The sequence below is a fragment of the Schistocerca gregaria genome, chromosome 10 (genome assembly GCF_023897955.1).
Source record: "Schistocerca gregaria isolate iqSchGreg1 chromosome 10, iqSchGreg1.2, whole genome shotgun sequence".
NCBI lineage: Eukaryota > Metazoa > Arthropoda > Insecta > Orthoptera > Acrididae > Schistocerca > Schistocerca gregaria.
The window spans coordinates 86527013-86548379 of NC_064929.1; the positions used below are offsets into that span (position 1 = coordinate 86527013).

The 21367-nt window shown below is 44.6% G+C and overlaps 1 protein-coding gene across 2 annotated transcripts in view; it reads left to right on the forward strand.

Moving 5' to 3' along the window:
* Positions 1-21367, forward strand: part of LOC126293701 (splicing factor 3A subunit 1) — a 79259-nt gene that overhangs the window by 23606 nt on the left and 34286 nt on the right. For both annotated transcript variants that reach the window (XM_049987007.1, XM_049987008.1), the window contains exon 6: positions 15443-15570. In XM_049987007.1, the coding sequence (XP_049842964.1) occupies positions 15443-15570 (128 nt within the window). The remainder of the gene's footprint in view (positions 1-15442; positions 15571-21367) is intronic.

Here is a 21367-nt window from a genome sequence, read left to right on the forward strand (position 1 = left end):
ATTAAGGAGTGTTTCTTCACCATGAGTCCAGACCACAAAGATGTCATCTATAAACCTATACCAGGCCAGGGGAAGCAGCTGTTGGGTCTTCAGGAAAGCCTCCTCCATGCGGCCCATGAAGAGGTTGGCATAGGATGGAGCCATCCTGGTTCCCATGGCAGTTCCCCTGATTTGTTTGTAGGTCTGGCCTTCAAAAGTGAAGTAATTATGGGTGAGGATGAAGTTGGTAAGTGTGATAAGGAACGAGGTTTTTGGAAGATCTTCGGGTGGGCGTTGGGAGAGGTAGTGCTCAAGGGCAGAGAGACCATGGGTGTGTGGGATGTTTGTGTAAAGGGATGTAGCATCTATGGTGACAAGAAAGGTTTCAGGTGGGAGAGGAGTGGGAATGGATTTGAGGCGTTCTAGGAAGTGGTTTGTGTCCTTGATGTAGGATGGGAGCCTGCAGGTGATAGGTTGGAGGTGTTGGTCTACCAGAGCTGAGATACGTTCTGTTGGGGCTTTGAAGCCTGCTACAATGGGACGGCCAGGATGGTTCTCTTTGTGGATTTTGGGTAATAGGTAGAAGGTAGGGGTACGTGGCTCAGGTGGAGTGAGTAAGTCTATGGAAGCCATTGTGAGGCCTTGTGAGGGACCTTGGATTTTTAGGATTTTCTGCAGCTCAGTCTGAATGGAGGGAATGGGATCCAGGGTAACAGCTTTGTAGGTTGAGGTGTCGGAGAGTTGACGCAGTCCTTCTGCCACATACTCCACACGGTCAAGTACCACAGTTGTGGAGCCTTTATCCGCCGGAAGGATTACAATAGAGCGGTCTGTTTTCAGCTGTTTAATGGCACGGGATTCAGCTGGGGTGATGTTGGGGGTTGTCGGAATGTTCTTCAAGAAGGACTGGGAGGCAACACTGGATGTGAGGAATTCCTGAAACGTCTGCAAGGGATGGTTTTGGGGGAGGGGAGGAGGATCCCTTTGAGAAGGCAGTCGGAACTGTTCTAAACAAGGTTCAACACTGGGTCTAGTATTTGGGGGCTGTGTTTGGGTGGTGAAGTGATATTTCCAGTTGAGGTTCCGGGTGAAAGAGAGGAGATCTTTAACCAGGGCAGTGTGGTTGAATTTAGGTGTGGGGCTAAAGGTTAAGCCTTTTGATAGAACAGATGTCTCTTGAGGAGAGAGGGATCTGGATGAGAGGTTTAGAACTGAATTGGAGTTGGTGATATGTGGCATTTGACTGTGGTTATGGTTGAGATTTGGTCTGTGTGGGGTATGTGCTGGGATGGGGAGATTGAGTAGGGTGGCTAGGCTAGGTTTGTTGGCTATGAGGGGGGTTTGTTGACGGTTCTGTTGTGGTTGGTGTTTGTGAGGGATAGGGAGAGGGACCCCACTTCTTAGGTGTTGCACTAGCACTGTGGATAGTTTTTTCAGGTGGTGTGTGGCATGGGACTCAAGTTTGCGGCTGGCTTCTAGGATGATGTTCCTGAGTGTGTTCTCCAAGCAAGGGTTTGAGAGGTGGAGGACTTTGAAGAGAGATAGGAGCTGTTGGGAGTGGTGGTTACATGAAGTAGTGTAGAGGTTCAGGACAAGTTGGGTAAGGGCTAAGGATTGAAGGTTCTGGAAGTCCAGGAGAGATTGGTGGAAGGAGGAATTGCACCCAGAGATGGGAACTTTTAGGGTAAGTCCTTTAGGGGTAATTCCAAAGGTTAAGCAGGAACGGAGGAAAAGTATGTGGGATTGCAGTTTGGCTACGGTAAATGCATGTTTCCGGAATGAATGTAAATAATGTGGTATAGGATTAGGGTACATAGTGGGTAACTGGTGGGTAGGGAAATTAAATAACTAAAGTTAGAATAGTAATCATAAGAAGGAATAAAACACGGAAGGAAGGGCGAGAAAGAAAGAAATTGTGTTGGTAACGTTAAATACCAAAGAAAGACCACCGAATAAGAAAAATACGGAAAAAGTTGACCAGACCAAGCAGGTATGTCCAGATCAGGGGAAAAAGAACACACGCTGCTCAAAAACAGAGATAGCGAGAAGCGAAAAAAAGATCGCGCGTGACGCAAAAAAGATCGCGCGTGACGCAAAAAAGATCGCGCGTGACGCAAAAAAGATCGCGCGTGACGCAAAAAGGTTCGCGGGTGGCGCAGAAATGTTCCAAAAAATGTTTCCTGTGGCAGAGAAAGATAGGCAATGGCACGAAAATATCACCAGCAACACGAAATCGACGGAATTGGATGATACTGATAGGTGTGGAAGAGATTGTTGGCAGTGATTGTTGGCTGGGAAACAGCGAATAACGAACGTTAAAACTATGGAATGTTAAATAATGGAATGTTAAATACATAAATCAATAAATAGAAAAAGAGAAGTGGACTATAAACCGAACAAGACAATAGGAGGCAAATGAAACTAGCACAGTTGGTGACGAAAATAAAACACTGAAGAAGAGAAAGTGTTTAGATGACAGATGTAAGTGATAGCTAACAAAAGGGACAAAACAATGAAGAATGTGGACCATATAGGTGATCTAAATAATTAATGGAAAATCTCATATAAAGATGTGAAACAATTACTAACAAAGAGATAGAGGGGCTGGCCAGTACTTACCTCAGCTCAGTACAGCCGATAGAGACACAAAAAACAACCGAAAATTTAAGCTCCTAGCTTTCGGAATAAATGTTCCTTCATCAGGGAGGAGAGAGGGGAAAGAAAGGGAAGAAGGGAAAGTGGATTTAGTTACTCACAACCCAGGTTATGAAGCAACAGGGAAAGGAAAACAGGGAAGGTAGCAAGGATGGAGGCATGGTTGTCAGAGGGAAGCCAAAGATATTCTACTGCAGGTACTGTGCCAGCTTCAAGCCAAAGAGGATGCATACAGAAGTAAAGAGGTGTATAGTATAAAGATGTAGGATGGAAAGATGCATGAATGGCTAAAGAGGAAAGGGAAAGAGGAGAAGACTGAAAAGTAAATGGGAGTGAGGTTGTTTAACGTAGGTTTAGTCCAGGGGGATGGCGGGATGAAAGGATGTGCTGGAGTGCAAGTTCCCATCTCCGCAGTTCAGAGGGACTGGTGTTGGGTGGGAGAAGCCAAATGGCACGTACAGTGTAGCAGGTTCCTAGGTCCCTAGAATTATGCTGGAGGGCATGCTCCGCTACTGGGTATTGGACATCTCCTAGGCGGACAGTTCGTCTGTGTCCGTTCATGCGCTCAGCCAGTTTAGTTGTTGTCATACCGATGTAAAAGGCTGTGCAGTGCAGGCATGTCAGCTGATAAATGACATGTGTAGTCTCACACGTGGCCCTTCCTTGAATTGTGTATGTTTTCCTAGTAGCGGGGCTGGAGTAGGTGGTTGTGGGGGGATGCATGGGGCAGGTTTTGCAGCGGGGTCGGTTACAGGGGTAGGAACCGCTGGGTAGAGAAGGTAGTCTGGGAATATTGCAGGGTTTAACAAGGATGTTACGGAGGTTAGGGGGACGACGAAAGGCAACTCTGGGTGGTGTGGGGAGAATTTTGTCAAGGGATGATCTCATTTCAGGGGTTGACTTGAGAAAGTCATATCCCTGGCGGAGTAATTTATTGATGTATTCGAGGCCAGGATAATATTGGGTGACAAGGGGGATGCTTCTGTGTGGTCTGAGGCTAGGAATATTGTTGTTGGACGGGGAGGAATGTATTGCTCGGGAGATCTGTTTGTGGACAAGGTCTGCAGGATAGTTGCGGGAGAGGAAAGCACTGGTCAGGTTATTGGTGTAATTGTTGAGGGATTCGTCACTGGAGCAGATACGTTTGCCACGAATACCTAGGCTGTAGGGAAGGGAGCGTTTGATGTGGAATGGATGGCAGCTATCAAAGTGAAGGTACTGTTGTTTGTTGGTGGGTTTGATATGGACAGAGGTGTGGATGTGAGCTTCAACAAGATGAAGGTCAACATCCAGGAAGGTGGCTTTGGTTTTGGAGAAGGACCAGGTGAAATTCAGATTCGAAAAGGAGTTGAGGTTATGGAGAAAATTAAGGAGTGTTTCTTCACCATGAGTCCAGACCACAAAGATGTCATCTATAAACCTATACCAGGCCAGGGGAAGCAGCTGTTGGGTCTTCAGGAAAGCCTCCTCCATGCGGCCCATGAAGAGGTTGGCATAGGATGGAGCCATCCTGGTTCCCATGGCAGTTCCCCTGATTTGTTTGTAGGTCTGGCCTTCAAAAGTGAAGTAATTATGGGTGAGGATGAAGTTGGTAAGTGTGATAAGGAACGAGGTTTTTGGAAGATCTTCGGGTGGGCGTTGGGAGAGGTAGTGCTCAAGGGCAGAGAGACCATGGGTGTGTGGGATGTTTGTGTAAAGGGATGTAGCATCTATGGTGACAAGAAAGGTTTCAGGTGGGAGAGGAGTGGGAATGGATTTGAGGCGTTCTAGGAAGTGGTTTGTGTCCTTGATGTAGGATGGGAGCCTGCAGGTGATAGGTTGGAGGTGTTGGTCTACCAGAGCTGAGATACGTTCTGTTGGGGCTTTGAAGCCTGCTACAATGGGACGGCCAGGATGGTTCTCTTTGTGGATTTTGGGTAATAGGTAGAAGGTAGGGGTACGTGGCTCAGGTGGAGTGAGTAAGTCTATGGAAGCCATTGTGAGGCCTTGTGAGGGACCTTGGATTTTTAGGATTTTCTGCAGCTCAGTCTGAATGGAGGGAATGGGATCCAGGGTAACAGCTTTGTAGGTTGAGGTGTCGGAGAGTTGACGCAGTCCTTCTGCCACATACTCCACACGGTCAAGTACCACAGTTGTGGAGCCTTTATCCGCCGGAAGGATTACAATAGAGCGGTCTGTTTTCAGCTGTTTAATGGCACGGGATTCAGCTGGGGTGATGTTGGGGGTTGTCGGAATGTTCTTCAAGAAGGACTGGGAGGCAACACTGGATGTGAGGAATTCCTGAAACGTCTGCAAGGGATGGTTTTGGGGGAGGGGAGGAGGATCCCTTTGAGAAGGCAGTCGGAACTGTTCTAAACAAGGTTCAACACTGGGTCTAGTATTTGGGGGCTGTGTTTGGGTGGTGAAGTGATATTTCCAGTTGAGGTTCCGGGTGAAAGAGAGGAGATCTTTAACCAGGGCAGTGTGGTTGAATTTAGGTGTGGGGCTAAAGGTTAAGCCTTTTGATAGAACAGATGTCTCTTGAGGAGAGAGGGATCTGGATGAGAGGTTTAGAACTGAATTGGAGTTGGTGATATGTGGCATTTGACTGTGGTTATGGTTGAGATTTGGTCTGTGTGGGGTATGTGCTGGGATGGGGAGATTGAGTAGGGTGGCTAGGCTAGGTTTGTTGGCTATGAGGGGGGTTTGTTGACGGTTCTGTTGTGGTTGGTGTTTGTGAGGGATAGGGAGAGGGACCCCACTTCTTAGGTGTTGCACTAGCACTGTGGATAGTTTTTTCAGGTGGTGTGTGGCATGGGACTCAAGTTTGCGGCTGGCTTCTAGGATGATGTTCCTGAGTGTGTTCTCCAAGCAAGGGTTTGAGAGGTGGAGGACTTTGAAGAGAGATAGGAGCTGTTGGGAGTGGTGGTTACATGAAGTAGTGTAGAGGTTCAGGACAAGTTGGGTAAGGGCTAAGGATTGAAGGTTCTGGAAGTCCAGGAGAGATTGGTGGAAGGAGGAATTGCACCCAGAGATGGGAACTTTTAGGGTAAGTCCTTTAGGGGTAATTCCAAAGGTTAAGCAGGAACGGAGGAAAAGTATGTGGGATTGCAGTTTGGCTACGGTAAATGCATGTTTCCGGAATGAATGTAAATAATGTGGTATAGGATTAGGGTACATAGTGGGTAACTGGTGGGTAGGGAAATTAAATAACTAAAGTTAGAATAGTAATCATAAGAAGGAATAAAACACGGAAGGAAGGGCGAGAAAGAAAGAAATTGTGTTGGTAACGTTAAATACCAAAGAAAGACCACCGAATAAGAAAAATACGGAAAAAGTTGACCAGACCAAGCAGGTATGTCCAGATCAGGGGAAAAAGAACACACGCTGCTCAAAAACAGAGATAGCGAGAAGCGAAAAAAAGATCGCGCGTGACGCAAAAAAGATCGCGCGTGACGCAAAAAAGATCGCGCGTGACGCAAAAAAGATCGCGCGTGACGCAAAAAGGTTCGCGGGTGGCGCAGAAATGTTCCAAAAAATGTTTCCTGTGGCAGAGAAAGATAGGCAATGGCACGAAAATATCACCAGCAACACGAAATCGACGGAATTGGATGATACTGATAGGTGTGGAAGAGATTGTTGGCAGTGATTGTTGGCTGGGAAACAGCGAATAACGAACGTTAAAACTATGGAATGTTAAATAATGGAATGTTAAATACATAAATCAATAAATAGAAAAAGAGAAGTGGACTATAAACCGAACAAGACAATAGGAGGCAAATGAAACTAGCACAGTTGGTGACGAAAATAAAACACTGAAGAAGAGAAAGTGTTTAGATGACAGATGTAAGTGATAGCTAACAAAAGGGACAAAACAATGAAGAATGTGGACCATATAGGTGATCTAAATAATTAATGGAAAATCTCATATAAAGATGTGAAACAATTACTAACAAAGAGATAGAGGGGCTGGCCAGTACTTACCTCAGCTCAGTACAGCCGATAGAGACACAAAAAACAACCGAAAATTTAAGCTCCTAGCTTTCGGAATAAATGTTCCTTCATCAGGGAGGAGAGAGGGGAAAGAAAGGGAAGAAGGGAAAGTGGATTTAGTTACTCACAACCCAGGTTATGAAGCAACAGGGAAAGGAAAACAGGGAAGGTAGCAAGGATGGAGGCATGGTTGTCAGAGGGAAGCCAAAGATATTCTACTGCAGGTACTGTGCCAGCTTCAAGCCAAAGAGGATGCATACAGAAGTAAAGAGGTGTATAGTATAAAGATGTAGGATGGAAAGATGCATGAATGGCTAAAGAGGAAAGGGAAAGAGGAGAAGACTGAAAAGTAAATGGGAGTGAGGTTGTTTAACGTAGGTTTAGTCCAGGGGGATGGCGGGATGAAAGGATGTGCTGGAGTGCAAGTTCCCATCTCCGCAGTTCAGAGGGACTGGTGTTGGGTGGGAGAAGCCAAATGGCACGTACAGTGTAGCAGGTTCCTAGGTCCCTAGAATTATGCTGGAGGGCATGCTCCGCTACTGGGTATTGGACATCTCCTAGGCGGACAGTTCGTCTGTGTCCGTTCATGCGCTCAGCCAGTTTAGTTGTTGTCATACCGATGTAAAAGGCTGTGCAGTGCAGGCATGTCAGCTGATAAATGACATGTGTAGTCTCACACGTGGCCCTTCCTTGAATTGTGTATGTTTTCCTAGTAGCGGGGCTGGAGTAGGTGGTTGTGGGGGGATGCATGGGGCAGGTTTTGCAGCGGGGTCGGTTACAGGGGTAGGAACCGCTGGGTAGAGAAGGTAGTCTGGGAATATTGCAGGGTTTAACAAGGATGTTACGGAGGTTAGGGGGACGACGAAAGGCAACTCTGGGTGGTGTGGGGAGAATTTTGTCAAGGGATGATCTCATTTCAGGGGTTGACTTGAGAAAGTCATATCCCTGGCGGAGTAATTTATTGATGTATTCGAGGCCAGGATAATATTGGGTGACAAGGGGGATGCTTCTGTGTGGTCTGAGGCTAGGAATATTGTTGTTGGACGGGGAGGAATGTATTGCTCGGGAGATCTGTTTGTGGACAAGGTCTGCAGGATAGTTGCGGGAGAGGAAAGCACTGGTCAGGTTATTGGTGTAATTGTTGAGGGATTCGTCACTGGAGCAGATACGTTTGCCACGAATACCTAGGCTGTAGGGAAGGGAGCGTTTGATGTGGAATGGATGGCAGCTATCAAAGTGAAGGTACTGTTGTTTGTTGGTGGGTTTGATATGGACAGAGGTGTGGATGTGAGCTTCAACAAGATGAAGGTCAACATCCAGGAAGGTGGCTTTGGTTTTGGAGAAGGACCAGGTGAAATTCAGATTCGAAAAGGAGTTGAGGTTATGGAGAAAATTAAGGAGTGTTTCTTCACCATGAGTCCAGACCACAAAGATGTCATCTATAAACCTATACCAGGCCAGGGGAAGCAGCTGTTGGGTCTTCAGGAAAGCCTCCTCCATGCGGCCCATGAAGAGGTTGGCATAGGATGGAGCCATCCTGGTTCCCATGGCAGTTCCCCTGATTTGTTTGTAGGTCTGGCCTTCAAAAGTGAAGTAATTATGGGTGAGGATGAAGTTGGTAAGTGTGATAAGGAACGAGGTTTTTGGAAGATCTTCGGGTGGGCGTTGGGAGAGGTAGTGCTCAAGGGCAGAGAGACCATGGGTGTGTGGGATGTTTGTGTAAAGGGATGTAGCATCTATGGTGACAAGAAAGGTTTCAGGTGGGAGAGGAGTGGGAATGGATTTGAGGCGTTCTAGGAAGTGGTTTGTGTCCTTGATGTAGGATGGGAGCCTGCAGGTGATAGGTTGGAGGTGTTGGTCTACCAGAGCTGAGATACGTTCTGTTGGGGCTTTGAAGCCTGCTACAATGGGACGGCCAGGATGGTTCTCTTTGTGGATTTTGGGTAATAGGTAGAAGGTAGGGGTACGTGGCTCAGGTGGAGTGAGTAAGTCTATGGAAGCCATTGTGAGGCCTTGTGAGGGACCTTGGATTTTTAGGATTTTCTGCAGCTCAGTCTGAATGGAGGGAATGGGATCCAGGGTAACAGCTTTGTAGGTTGAGGTGTCGGAGAGTTGACGCAGTCCTTCTGCCACATACTCCACACGGTCAAGTACCACAGTTGTGGAGCCTTTATCCGCCGGAAGGATTACAATAGAGCGGTCTGTTTTCAGCTGTTTAATGGCACGGGATTCAGCTGGGGTGATGTTGGGGGTTGTCGGAATGTTCTTCAAGAAGGACTGGGAGGCAACACTGGATGTGAGGAATTCCTGAAACGTCTGCAAGGGATGGTTTTGGGGGAGGGGAGGAGGATCCCTTTGAGAAGGCAGTCGGAACTGTTCTAAACAAGGTTCAACACTGGGTCTAGTATTTGGGGGCTGTGTTTGGGTGGTGAAGTGATATTTCCAGTTGAGGTTCCGGGTGAAAGAGAGGAGATCTTTAACCAGGGCAGTGTGGTTGAATTTAGGTGTGGGGCTAAAGGTTAAGCCTTTTGATAGAACAGATGTCTCTTGAGGAGAGAGGGATCTGGATGAGAGGTTTAGAACTGAATTGGAGTTGGTGATATGTGGCATTTGACTGTGGTTATGGTTGAGATTTGGTCTGTGTGGGGTATGTGCTGGGATGGGGAGATTGAGTAGGGTGGCTAGGCTAGGTTTGTTGGCTATGAGGGGGGTTTGTTGACGGTTCTGTTGTGGTTGGTGTTTGTGAGGGATAGGGAGAGGGACCCCACTTCTTAGGTGTTGCACTAGCACTGTGGATAGTTTTTTCAGGTGGTGTGTGGCATGGGACTCAAGTTTGCGGCTGGCTTCTAGGATGATGTTCCTGAGTGTGTTCTCCAAGCAAGGGTTTGAGAGGTGGAGGACTTTGAAGAGAGATAGGAGCTGTTGGGAGTGGTGGTTACATGAAGTAGTGTAGAGGTTCAGGACAAGTTGGGTAAGGGCTAAGGATTGAAGGTTCTGGAAGTCCAGGAGAGATTGGTGGAAGGAGGAATTGCACCCAGAGATGGGAACTTTTAGGGTAAGTCCTTTAGGGGTAATTCCAAAGGTTAAGCAGGAACGGAGGAAAAGTATGTGGGATTGCAGTTTGGCTACGGTAAATGCATGTTTCCGGAATGAATGTAAATAATGTGGTATAGGATTAGGGTACATAGTGGGTAACTGGTGGGTAGGGAAATTAAATAACTAAAGTTAGAATAGTAATCATAAGAAGGAATAAAACACGGAAGGAAGGGCGAGAAAGAAAGAAATTGTGTTGGTAACGTTAAATACCAAAGAAAGACCACCGAATAAGAAAAATACGGAAAAAGTTGACCAGACCAAGCAGGTATGTCCAGATCAGGGGAAAAAGAACACACGCTGCTCAAAAACAGAGATAGCGAGAAGCGAAAAAAAGATCGCGCGTGACGCAAAAAAGATCGCGCGTGACGCAAAAAAGATCGCGCGTGACGCAAAAAAGATCGCGCGTGACGCAAAAAGGTTCGCGGGTGGCGCAGAAATGTTCCAAAAAATGTTTCCTGTGGCAGAGAAAGATAGGCAATGGCACGAAAATATCACCAGCAACACGAAATCGACGGAATTGGATGATACTGATAGGTGTGGAAGAGATTGTTGGCAGTGATTGTTGGCTGGGAAACAGCGAATAACGAACGTTAAAACTATGGAATGTTAAATAATGGAATGTTAAATACATAAATCAATAAATAGAAAAAGAGAAGTGGACTATAAACCGAACAAGACAATAGGAGGCAAATGAAACTAGCACAGTTGGTGACGAAAATAAAACACTGAAGAAGAGAAAGTGTTTAGATGACAGATGTAAGTGATAGCTAACAAAAGGGACAAAACAATGAAGAATGTGGACCATATAGGTGATCTAAATAATTAATGGAAAATCTCATATAAAGATGTGAAACAATTACTAACAAAGAGATAGAGGGGCTGGCCAGTACTTACCTCAGCTCAGTACAGCCGATAGAGACACAAAAAACAACCGAAAATTTAAGCTCCTAGCTTTCGGAATAAATGTTCCTTCATCAGGGAGGAGAGAGGGGAAAGAAAGGGAAGAAGGGAAAGTGGATTTAGTTACTCACAACCCAGGTTATGAAGCAACAGCCTAGGTATTCGTGGCAAACGTATCTGCTCCAGTGACGAATCCCTCAACAATTACACCAATAACCTGACCAGTGCTTTCCTCTCCCGCAACTATCCTGCAGACCTTGTCCACAAACAGATCTCCCGAGCAATACATTCCTCCCCGTCCAACAACAATATTCCTAGCCTCAGACCACACAGAAGCATCCCCCTTGTCACCCAATATTATCCTGGCCTCGAATACATCAATAAATTACTCCGCCAGGGATATGACTTTCTCAAGTCAACCCCTGAAATGAGATCATCCCTTGACAAAATTCTCCCCACACCACCCAGAGTTGCCTTTCGTCGTCCCCCTAACCTCCGTAACATCCTTGTTAAACCCTGCAATATTCCCAGACTACCTTCTCTACCCAGCGGTTCCTACCCCTGTAACCGACCCCGCTGCAAAACCTGCCCCATGCATCCCCCCACAACCACCTACTCCAGCCCCGCTACTAGGAAAACATACACAATTCAAGGAAGGGCCACGTGTGAGACTACACATGTCATTTATCAGCTGACATGCCTGCACTGCACAGCCTTTTACATCGGTATGACAACAACTAAACTGGCTGAGCGCATGAACGGACACAGACGAACTGTCCGCCTAGGAGATGTCCAATACCCAGTAGCGGAGCATGCCCTCCAGCATAATTCTAGGGACCTAGGAACCTGCTACACTGTACGTGCCATTTGGCTTCTCCCACCCAACACCAGTCCCTCTGAACTGCGGAGATGGGAACTTGCACTCCAGCACATCCTTTCATCCCGCCATCCCCCTGGACTAAACCTACGTTAAACAACCTCACTCCCATTTACTTTTCAGTCTTCTCCTCTTTCCCTTTCCTCTTTAGCCATTCATGCATCTTTCCATCCTACATCTTTATACTATACACCTCTTTACTTCTGTATGCATCCTCTTTGGCTTGAAGCTGGCACAGTACCTGCAGTAGAATATCTTTGGCTTCCCTCTGACAACCATGCCTCCATCCTTGCTACCTTCCCTGTTTTCCTTTCCCTGTTGCTTCATAACCTGGGTTGTGAGTAACTAAATCCACTTTCCCTTCTTCCCTTTCTTTCCCCTCTCTCCTCCCTGATGAAGGAACATTTATTCCGAAAGCTAGGAGCTTAAATTTTCGGTTGTTTTTTGTGTCTCTACCAGATTCATAATTCAATCATGTTTAAGTGACGTAAGTACTGTTTAATTACGAAAGCTATATATATGGGGGAAATAACCTAAAACTTGCACGATAGATATTGTGGAAATGGAAAGTGTGACTAAACAGTGGGAAAGCTAATTTTCTGACTGTCTGCGATTCAGCATCACCGCTATATGGTGGGTAACAACTATCCATTTTATTTATTGTTGAAAGTATTATTAATGTTTTCACAGAATGAATTAGTAGTCAGAGACATGTATTGTTAACAAATAAACATTGTAATATACGAAAATCAACTCGATTTAATATTTTGGCGATCCATCTGTTCACCATCTTCAGGAGAACTGTGCTTCTGCAGCTGAGTCCTGCTGAGCGAGTCTCATTTTTTGGGTGCATCTTAGATTTGAGTGCAGCTTAGATTCAGGTAAACATGGTACTACTATGTCGAGGTCATTTCCTGCCGGGGGGCCTAGAGCTTCTCACATGACTATCACGTATTTTGATGAAATTTTGTACGAACAATAATCGCTCACATTCTCAATTAATGTTGGTAAAGTTTCACAATCGTTAATTCGATTCTTCCAAGAGATACAATTGTTCGTTTAACCCCCTTGGGCAGCTATCGACAGTACACCCGTGAGTTTTCAGCAACTTTGAGATGCAATATCTCTGTCACTATTTTCTTGAAAGAAACAAAACTAGATCATCTTGTACAGTTTTTTGCACTGTCTTAAGCGAAATAATAAAAAAAAGATTTTACAGTGATTTGCGTGTGGATAATTTGAAGCAAAGTCAGCCGAAAGAACAGACATTCAAAAGAATGTGAAGTTTAGCTTTTTATATCTCCGGAAGTAATTGCGGGATACACCTGAAACTTTGCACACATAGTAAGTTAATGATACAAGGTCTTAGACTATAAAATTTTGTTGTCCTGTTGCTTTCAAATAGTTTACAAATTGAGGGCAAAGTTGACAGCTTTTCTGAAAAACGCCAAAAATGTCTATTTTTGGCACAATTTTCATTATAGAGACCATGTTCAAAACCACCTAACAAATATACTTTGTTTTGCAATGGGAGCATTTGAGGCCCCAAAAAAGAATGACAAGGTGGAGGTACTTTGAAAATGGACCAGTAGTCTACTGGTACTCAAATTAAGTCTGCCAACTTTTATTACATTCTACTCTTGTTTAGTACTCGCTGGGGAAGGAAATATCAAAAGTTTCGATGACCGGGAAGAGAGATAAAGTCCGAATAAATACAAGAGCTTAAAAAAAAAAGGTATGTCTTTTGTCATAACTCATAGTGACATATTTCAATCTGTTTTTTCTGCTATGACTACAGGCTCAAACTGGTTATAAACTTCACAATTTAACTGTGCATTACCAAGGCAGTGGAGATCGCGGTAGTAAAAGAGTCACATAACAGCTGTGGCACATGAAAATGCTGCCGCAACCATTTTTTGTGAGCTTCCCATTCTTCGACAGACTCGTTGTAAGCCGGAAATGGCAGGGGATAAACGACCAAGATAGTGAAAGGCGAAACGGGAGGTCCGAGGGGCATAGAGACGTACCCAAACTGCCAAAACAGTTTTTGCAATGCCCGGGTTCAATTGTGCTGTGCTGTTTCAAACACCACCTGCTGTTGACTGAGATGCTTCAACACCGCAATAGGAACCCCCGCTGATGAATCGGCTGACATAGAAACTCACCGGCACCACTGTCAGATGTCTTAGATGCAAATGGAGGACCAACTAGAGACTGAAAACCACACGAACGATCCCACACCTGCTGTCACTTCTGTTATAACTCGGACATACAACACAACTGACAATGTTAGTAAGACTGCATTAGACTGTGGCAGGTACATCTATCACCATAACATACACCAAACACAATAAGATATGCAGTATTAACGTGATAGCTGAGTGCAAGCGTAGAGCAGCAGCGTTTCAGTAAGCACTTGCCCGTGGAGGGTTCTGTCTGAAGGTCACAGTATTATTCTTTCACAGCACACGCTTGCAGATAACACACAGCTGAAGCGTGTGGCTTTCAAGTGCATTACTTCACTGCCCTACTGCTTTACCATGTAGATGAAATTATGTAGGGTGGTTGTTGTTGTTGTTGCCTTCATTCTGAAGACTGGTTTGATGCAGCTCTTCTTGCTACTCTATTCTGTGCAAGCCTCTTCATCTCTGAGTAACTACTGCAACCTACATCCCTCTGAATCTGCTTAGTGTATTCATCTCTTGGTCTGCCTCTGGTTTTTGCCCCACAAGCTTCCCTCCACTACTAAATTGGTGATCTCTCGACGTCTCAGAATGTGTTCTACCAACCATTACCAATTACCTCCTCATTAGTTATGTGATCTACCCATCTAATCTTCAGCATTCTTCTGCAGCACCACATTTCAAAAGCTTCTATTCTTTTCTTGTCTAAACTATTTATTGTCCATGTTTCACTTCTATATATGGCTACACTCCAAACAAATACTTTCAGAAAGGACTATACTCAACATAAAAAAAAACTTTCCTTGCCATCACCAGTCTGCATTTTATATCCTCCCTACTTCGACCGTTGTCAGTTACTGATTTATTTCAACTACATTTATTTCAACTACATTCCAAGTAGAGTTATGTATCTTTAATTGAACGCCAGCCGAAGTGGCCGAGCGGTTCTAGGCGCTACAGTCTGGAACCGCATGACCGATGCGGTCGCAGGTTCGAATCCTGCCTCGGGCATGGATGTGTGTTATGTCCTTACATTAGTTGGCTTTAAGTAGTTCTAAGTTCTAGGGGAGTGATGACTGCAGAAGTTAAGTCCCATAGTGCTCAGAGCCATTTGATTTTTAATTGAACTGATATAAATGTGATTGATTTCACAGGTACAGCTAATGGTGGGACGAGTATTCCATAACTGAACATGTACATTCTATGAATAATGGCTATGAATTAAAGTGCAGCCTTAAGAAGTGTGTAATGTTTCAGATAATAAAAAGCATCTTGTATGCTTCATACAAAAGAGGATATTTTTCTAATTTTTGAAGCTGAGATAAAAATACCTGGAGAGCATTGCTGTACTTATTTTGGTGCTACTTTATTGGCCATTCACTTTTTTGTGTATTTTCTGAGTTTAACATCTCTGTATTTTATCAAATTCAGTGAAAACTGATAATGAGTAAATAGTGGGTGGATCTCACTCAGTTAATTAATTTTGTACAAGTAGATTCACCATAGCTTCCAGGCGACATAATTTGTCATTTTGGTGTATACTTTTCACATAAACAGCTCCCAATGTCCCTAAAGAATAGATACGTGCACATGTGGACCTAGACCAGTTTTGTGCATAACATGACTCCTGTATTGGCATTTTGTGTCGGTCACTGAGAGCATGATACAGTATAACTGACAGATATGTCCTGTTCCGAACATAGTTTTAAAAATACATTGCCAAAATATGCCATGGAAAGGAGGTAAAGCTCTAACAGTGTGTCCGTGTGTTCTGTTTCAGTCGCATATGCCCAGATTGATTGGCACGACTTTGTGGTTGTCGAGACAGTGGACTACCAGCCCTTCGAGGTCGGTAACTTCCCTCCGCCTACGACGCCGGATGAGGTGGGGGCACGCGTTTTGATGCAGGTGAGAATATTGAGCTTTATGAAGTCCTCAAAACATTTGATGTTTGTGCTGCTCTATTATATGTGGTTTGTGGACAGTGTATTTGTCTTTTAGCTGTGAGTTCAGTCTGCTGTATTGTACTTTAAAAATAAGAGGGTAATTCAAGAGGTTTGGCATAATAAATTTGAGAAATATATTTTATTAAAAAATTGTCACTTACTATATTGAAACCTACTATAATTATGTACATAACCTTCTTTTTGTGCAAGCATTTTATCATAAATGTCCACGAGCATTAGAATTTGCACACTGTAGTTGACAGCAGGCTGTCTGTGAAGTTATCTCTTCACAGCATTCTTCGCCTTGATACTACTTTTCCTTAAAAAAAAAAAAAAACTGTGGCAACTGACAGACGTCCCGCTGAATGAATTGGGCATCCCATGGAAACCGGCCGGAAGTGGGGGGGGGGCGTTTCACAGTGACTGACTGGGATGTCGTGTAAGTCGGGTCGGCAACAGAAAAGCACTTCGGTATAGGTCGGGAGGATCTCTGATACGATGTCCACAATTTTGTGTCATGACGATAGATAATCTGAGCCCTGGCAAAGGACTCTGTGTGGCTGCTCCAGTGTGTGGTCATGTTGGTGACAGCAGGCGCACTCATCTGCAGCCAGTTATCGGGGTCGGTGGCAGGATTAGCAGCATGTGAGCATACGGTGAGAGAGATCTGTTTTCAGACCAATTTTAGGGCATAGTGCCTGACAGTGAGGGCATCAGTGGCACCTTCGTCATGTCGGGAGGGGCCCTTTTCGTCACTGCACACGAGTTGTCCACAGGTGACAGCTGTATGGTAGGGACTTTTGGTGTTGAAGGGGGTCCCACCTGTCAAAATAAAAGTTGTTGGTAGTTAGTGGGTTTAATACGGACGTATGTGTGGGTGGAGCCATCAGACGGGTGGGGGTCAGTGTCCAGGAAGGTGGCGCATTGGTTAGAGGAGGACTGTGTGGAGAGATGGCGACGAAGCTGTGGAGGGGTCGGGATAGGGTGTCTCGCTCAGAGTCCAGAGCTCAAAGATATCGTCGGTGAGTGTGAACCGGACGAGGAGTTCGGAGTTGGGAGGCTAGGAAGGTTTCCTCCGGACGGCTCGTAAATAAGTTTGCATACAAGGGCGCCTCGTGGGTACCGGTGGGTGTGCCGCAGATTAGTTCGTATACCTTCCTGTCGAAACAAAAGTAGTTTGGTGTTAGAATATAATTGGTAAAATGCGCGAGGAATGAAGTGACGAGGTCAGGAGGACGCCAGGAGAGGTAGTGTTGGATAACGGCAATGCCGCGTGCACTGAGGATGTCAGTGTACGGGGAGGTGACGTCGACAGTGACGAGTAGGGGTCCACGTGTGGAGGGTCGGTGAAGATTGTGGTTAGGATGTTTTACACGAGAGTGTAGGTTCCGGGCAGTCAGTCGGATGTGTAGGTCGCCGGGTGGAAATTATTTCGGTGGGAGTGCAGAATCGGCTACAGTGGTATGTCCGGGATAGTTGGGTTTTATGGTTTTGGGAAGCACGTAGAAGATGTGTGTGGAGGAGTTGGGATGAGGAGGATAGAGATTCTGAGATGGATGCTAGAATTTCAGTAGGAATTGGAGGTTACGTGAGGCCGTCTCGGGTGGTTGGGTACGGCACGGATGTTGGGTGGAGCACAGGCAGTTGGCGGAAGCATTCTGTCTGGTTGTCACTGTTGTACATCGCAACAGTGGCGGAGCCTCTGTTTGCGGAGAGGGTGAGCAGCTCGGCATGTGTTTTGATGTTGCGGATGCTGTCCTTCCATCTGTCGTGAGCTGTGTGTTCTCGGAAAGGATGTGGGGATGGTGAGGATGGGAAGCCAGGTTGGACATTAGGAATGCCTGAAAGGTGACTAGGGGCCCCATTTGGTTGGGTGCAATGAGGGGGGAGTGTGATACAAACTGAGAGAGGCGGGTTCGGTGTCGGAATTAGTTTAGTTTCAGTCAAAGGGTTCGGTAGCAAAGAAGTGTTTTCGCCGTGGGAGGAGGAAAGTAGGTCTCTGATAAGTTCATCACAGGAAATTTCTAGGTTTCAACTTATTAGCATTCCAACAGCACCCCCAATAGCTGTTTTTAATCACACAATTTTTTAAAATAATAACAGAACATAAAAAAACACATTCCCCTGCCATTTGAACAATACTGAGATGAGATGAGATGTTGAGGACAACATTTGATCTCAAATAGAAACCTGACATTAATCTAAAGGGAAGAACAGCGCAATTTGTTAATTACTCCACAGATTACCCTCACTTCTTACACTGTGCAGTGACATAACTGTGCTTTGTCTCGTATGTGCAGAATGAGAAATATGATGAAAACTTACCAAGTATATTGTGGAACAGTGGAGCAATTGGATGTAATTTAAACTCGCGTTACTGTGTAGAGAGAGTATAGAGCAGCAGACAGGCATAGCTTAACTCTTACTGTAACCTTACAGCGGGTGAGTGTCTCGCTGTACACTGCATGTATACCTCTCTGGATTTCTCTGTTCATCATTCTTAAAGTTAAACGTGTTCTGAGCAGTGTTTTCCAGCCAACAAATGTTCCACGAATGGCGTCATTTTCTCAGATACCGTATGGATGGACAGATATTTTATTCTTCAGAAACTGGATATGTTATGGCATAAGCACATTATCAATAGTTAAAGGTGAAAAATGTACCTGGCAAAAACATTATTCCTGTCAGTTCATTCTGAAGTGCACTGATGACTGGTTGGTTTCTTGTGGAAATTGGGTACATTTCATTTTAGTTTGTGTCCCCTCCAGTATGAACTGTTTAACTTTTTCAGCGTACTTCATTGAAGAAGAAAGTGTGATGTCCACAGGTTGTTGTTGTTGTTGTTGTTGTTGTTGCAACAGTGTTCAGTCTGGAGACTGGTTTGGTGCAGCTCTCCATGCCACTCTGTCCTGTGCGAGTCCCTTCACCCTTGAATAACTACTGCAACCTACTTCTTTTCGAACCTGTGTACAGTATTCATTTGTCGGTCTCTCTCTAAAATTTTTATTCTCTACACTTTTCTTCCAGATAACAAAACTGACAATTCCTTCAAGTCTCAGGATGTGTCCTATCAACCGATCCTTTCTTTTGGTCAAGTTGTGTCAAAAATCCATTTTGTCCCCAGTTCGAATCAGTATCGCCTAGTTAGTTACTCTACCTTCCCGTCGAATGTCGGGCATTTCCTCTGTAGCGACACACCTTAAATCGTATATTGTCTTCTTGTCTGAGCTGCTTACTGTTAGCGGTTCACTTCTGTACAGAACTATGTATCAGACAAATACCTTCAGAAAAGACTTCCTAACACTTAATATGTCAGCAACTCCACTCCTTCAGAAATGTTTTTGTGCTATAGCTTGACTGCTTTCTATATTGTATCTACCTGTGCCATCATCAGTTATTTATCTGCACAAATAGCAGAACAGGACTATTGTTTCTAGTGTATCATTTCCTAATTTAATTGTCTCAGCATTGCCTGATTTTGACTACATTCCATTACCTTTGTTCTGCTTTTGTTGATGTTCACCTTATAAGCTTAAAGACACTATCAATTCCATTTAACTGTTCTGGCAATCACTTTGCTGTCTGTGAAGAGTTACAGTGTCATTGGCAAACCTCAAAAGTTTTTGTTTCTCGTTGATAAACTTTAATTCCCTCTTGGAACTTTCTTTACTGCTCGGTCGTACAGATTGAATAATGTTGGTGGTAGACAAAAACCCTGTCTCACTCACTTCTCAACTGCTGCTTCCCTTTCACACCCTCTGACTCTTACAATTGCAGGTTGAGAAATCGGCCGTGGCAGAGCACCCACTGAGTGAGACCGACCACGTAATAAAATTCGCCGACACGGAAGTTCTGACTGTAGAGAAGTACTATCGCACCCGCTTGTTCAGGAAAGCTGTAGAAATACAAAAATATGCGAACAGCTTCAACAAGAAATAGTAAAGCCTTAAGGTAAATGGATCCTGGTTTCCTGTAGTGCAGCGAACGACCGTCACAGGTAGCTGACCTAGTAGATAGTGTCGGAAGTTCCATGCGGCTTTTCGCGGATGATGCTGTAGTATACAGAGAAGTTGCAGCATTAGAAAATTGTAGCAAAATGCAGGAAGATCTGCAGCAGATAGGCACTTGGTGCAGGGAGTGGCAACTTACCCTTAACATACACTAATGTATTGCGAATAGGTAGAAAGAAGGACCCTTTATTGTATGATTATATGATAGCGGAACAAAAACTGGTAGCAGTTACTTCTGTAAAATATCTGGGAGTATGCGTGCAGAACGATTTGAAGTGAAGTGGAATGATCATATAAAATTAATTGTTGGTAAGACGGGTACCAGGTTGAGATTCATTGGGAGAGTCCTTATAAAATGTAGTCCATCAACAAAGGAGGTGGCTTACAAAACACTTGTTGGACCTATACTCGAGTATTGCTCATCAGTGTGGGATCCGTACCAAGTCGGGTTGACGGAGGAGATAGAGAAGATCCAATGAAGAGCGGTGCGTTTCGTCACAGGGTTATTTGGTAACCGTGATTGCGTTACGGAGATGTTTAGCAAACTCGAGTGGCAGACTTTTATTCTTTTCAAAAATCTGTGCTATGCTTCACAGTTTGAGCAACTTGTGTCAGTTTTAGAAGCATATCTTTTGAAGCCATTTTTTGCAATTTCCTCAGTATCGATCATAGTAGAAAGTCAGAATCTAAGAGAAATTACTTAGTAAGGCAAGCAGTAGTGTGACAACACCAGAAGGAAACAGATACCACCATTTATGCGAACAAATCATTATCTATGAGAACACTTTTGCAGATATGAAACTGAAATGTGTACGTTTCTAGCATTGGACACTGCTGCTACAGTACGTGTCTAATATTACGAGAAAGATCAACATTAAATAAATTCAAAAGGAAATTATTACTGGGGTATAATTTTGCACTCACCCGTATACAAGCTCCAGATGCGAGACACTCTTTGTTGTCGAGGGATGAAAGAAAGGTTCTAGGTTTCCTAATTCATAGTAAGTAGGCTCTTTACTTATTTTCTTTCTTTCATTCATCCTGTTAAGTTATTTTAAGTCACATTATATCACGGTTTACTCCATTTCTGTTTTTTGTTAGAGCACTTCACAAAGTTAGTTATTTTTGTATTAAAGAGAACTCTTCTCTATGTACAACTTTTTTTATGACAACCGCAGTCCACACGTACAAATACGGGACACAATAGCCACACATACTGTACACGTTGCCATCTACTGACTGAAACGACCCGCACTTGGTGTACGAGCTACGCGGCAAATATTGCCTCTACAGTGACTGTAAATTGGCTGACCACTTTGGTACATAATTTGTTCTACATATTACAACTTGACTTTCTGAAATGTTCTATAAATGGTAACAATTCATATTGCTATTCGTATCGACGTCTGTCGCACACAGTTACCTTCACGGCATTTGCCCGGAAACTGGTACAGACAGACCTCCATTCCTGTTTAGCTCGAAACTGATTTTCGTCAAAAAGACGAATTTCACCAGGTCCCGGTATTTGCTTACTCCACCTTACATAGCTGCCAGTGGTACTCCGTTCCTCGTATGTGTGCCGGCACAGTCTGTGCCGACAGATCGGGTCACTCCATTTGTGGTACGGTCGTGGGTGTGTCCAGAACTGGTAGTTCCTTTCTGTCGGGACTCTTAGTCGACCAGTCTTACTGTGTAGCTTGTGTATAACTGGTGGTCACGTCCACACTGATTCCCCACTGCAACTCGTCT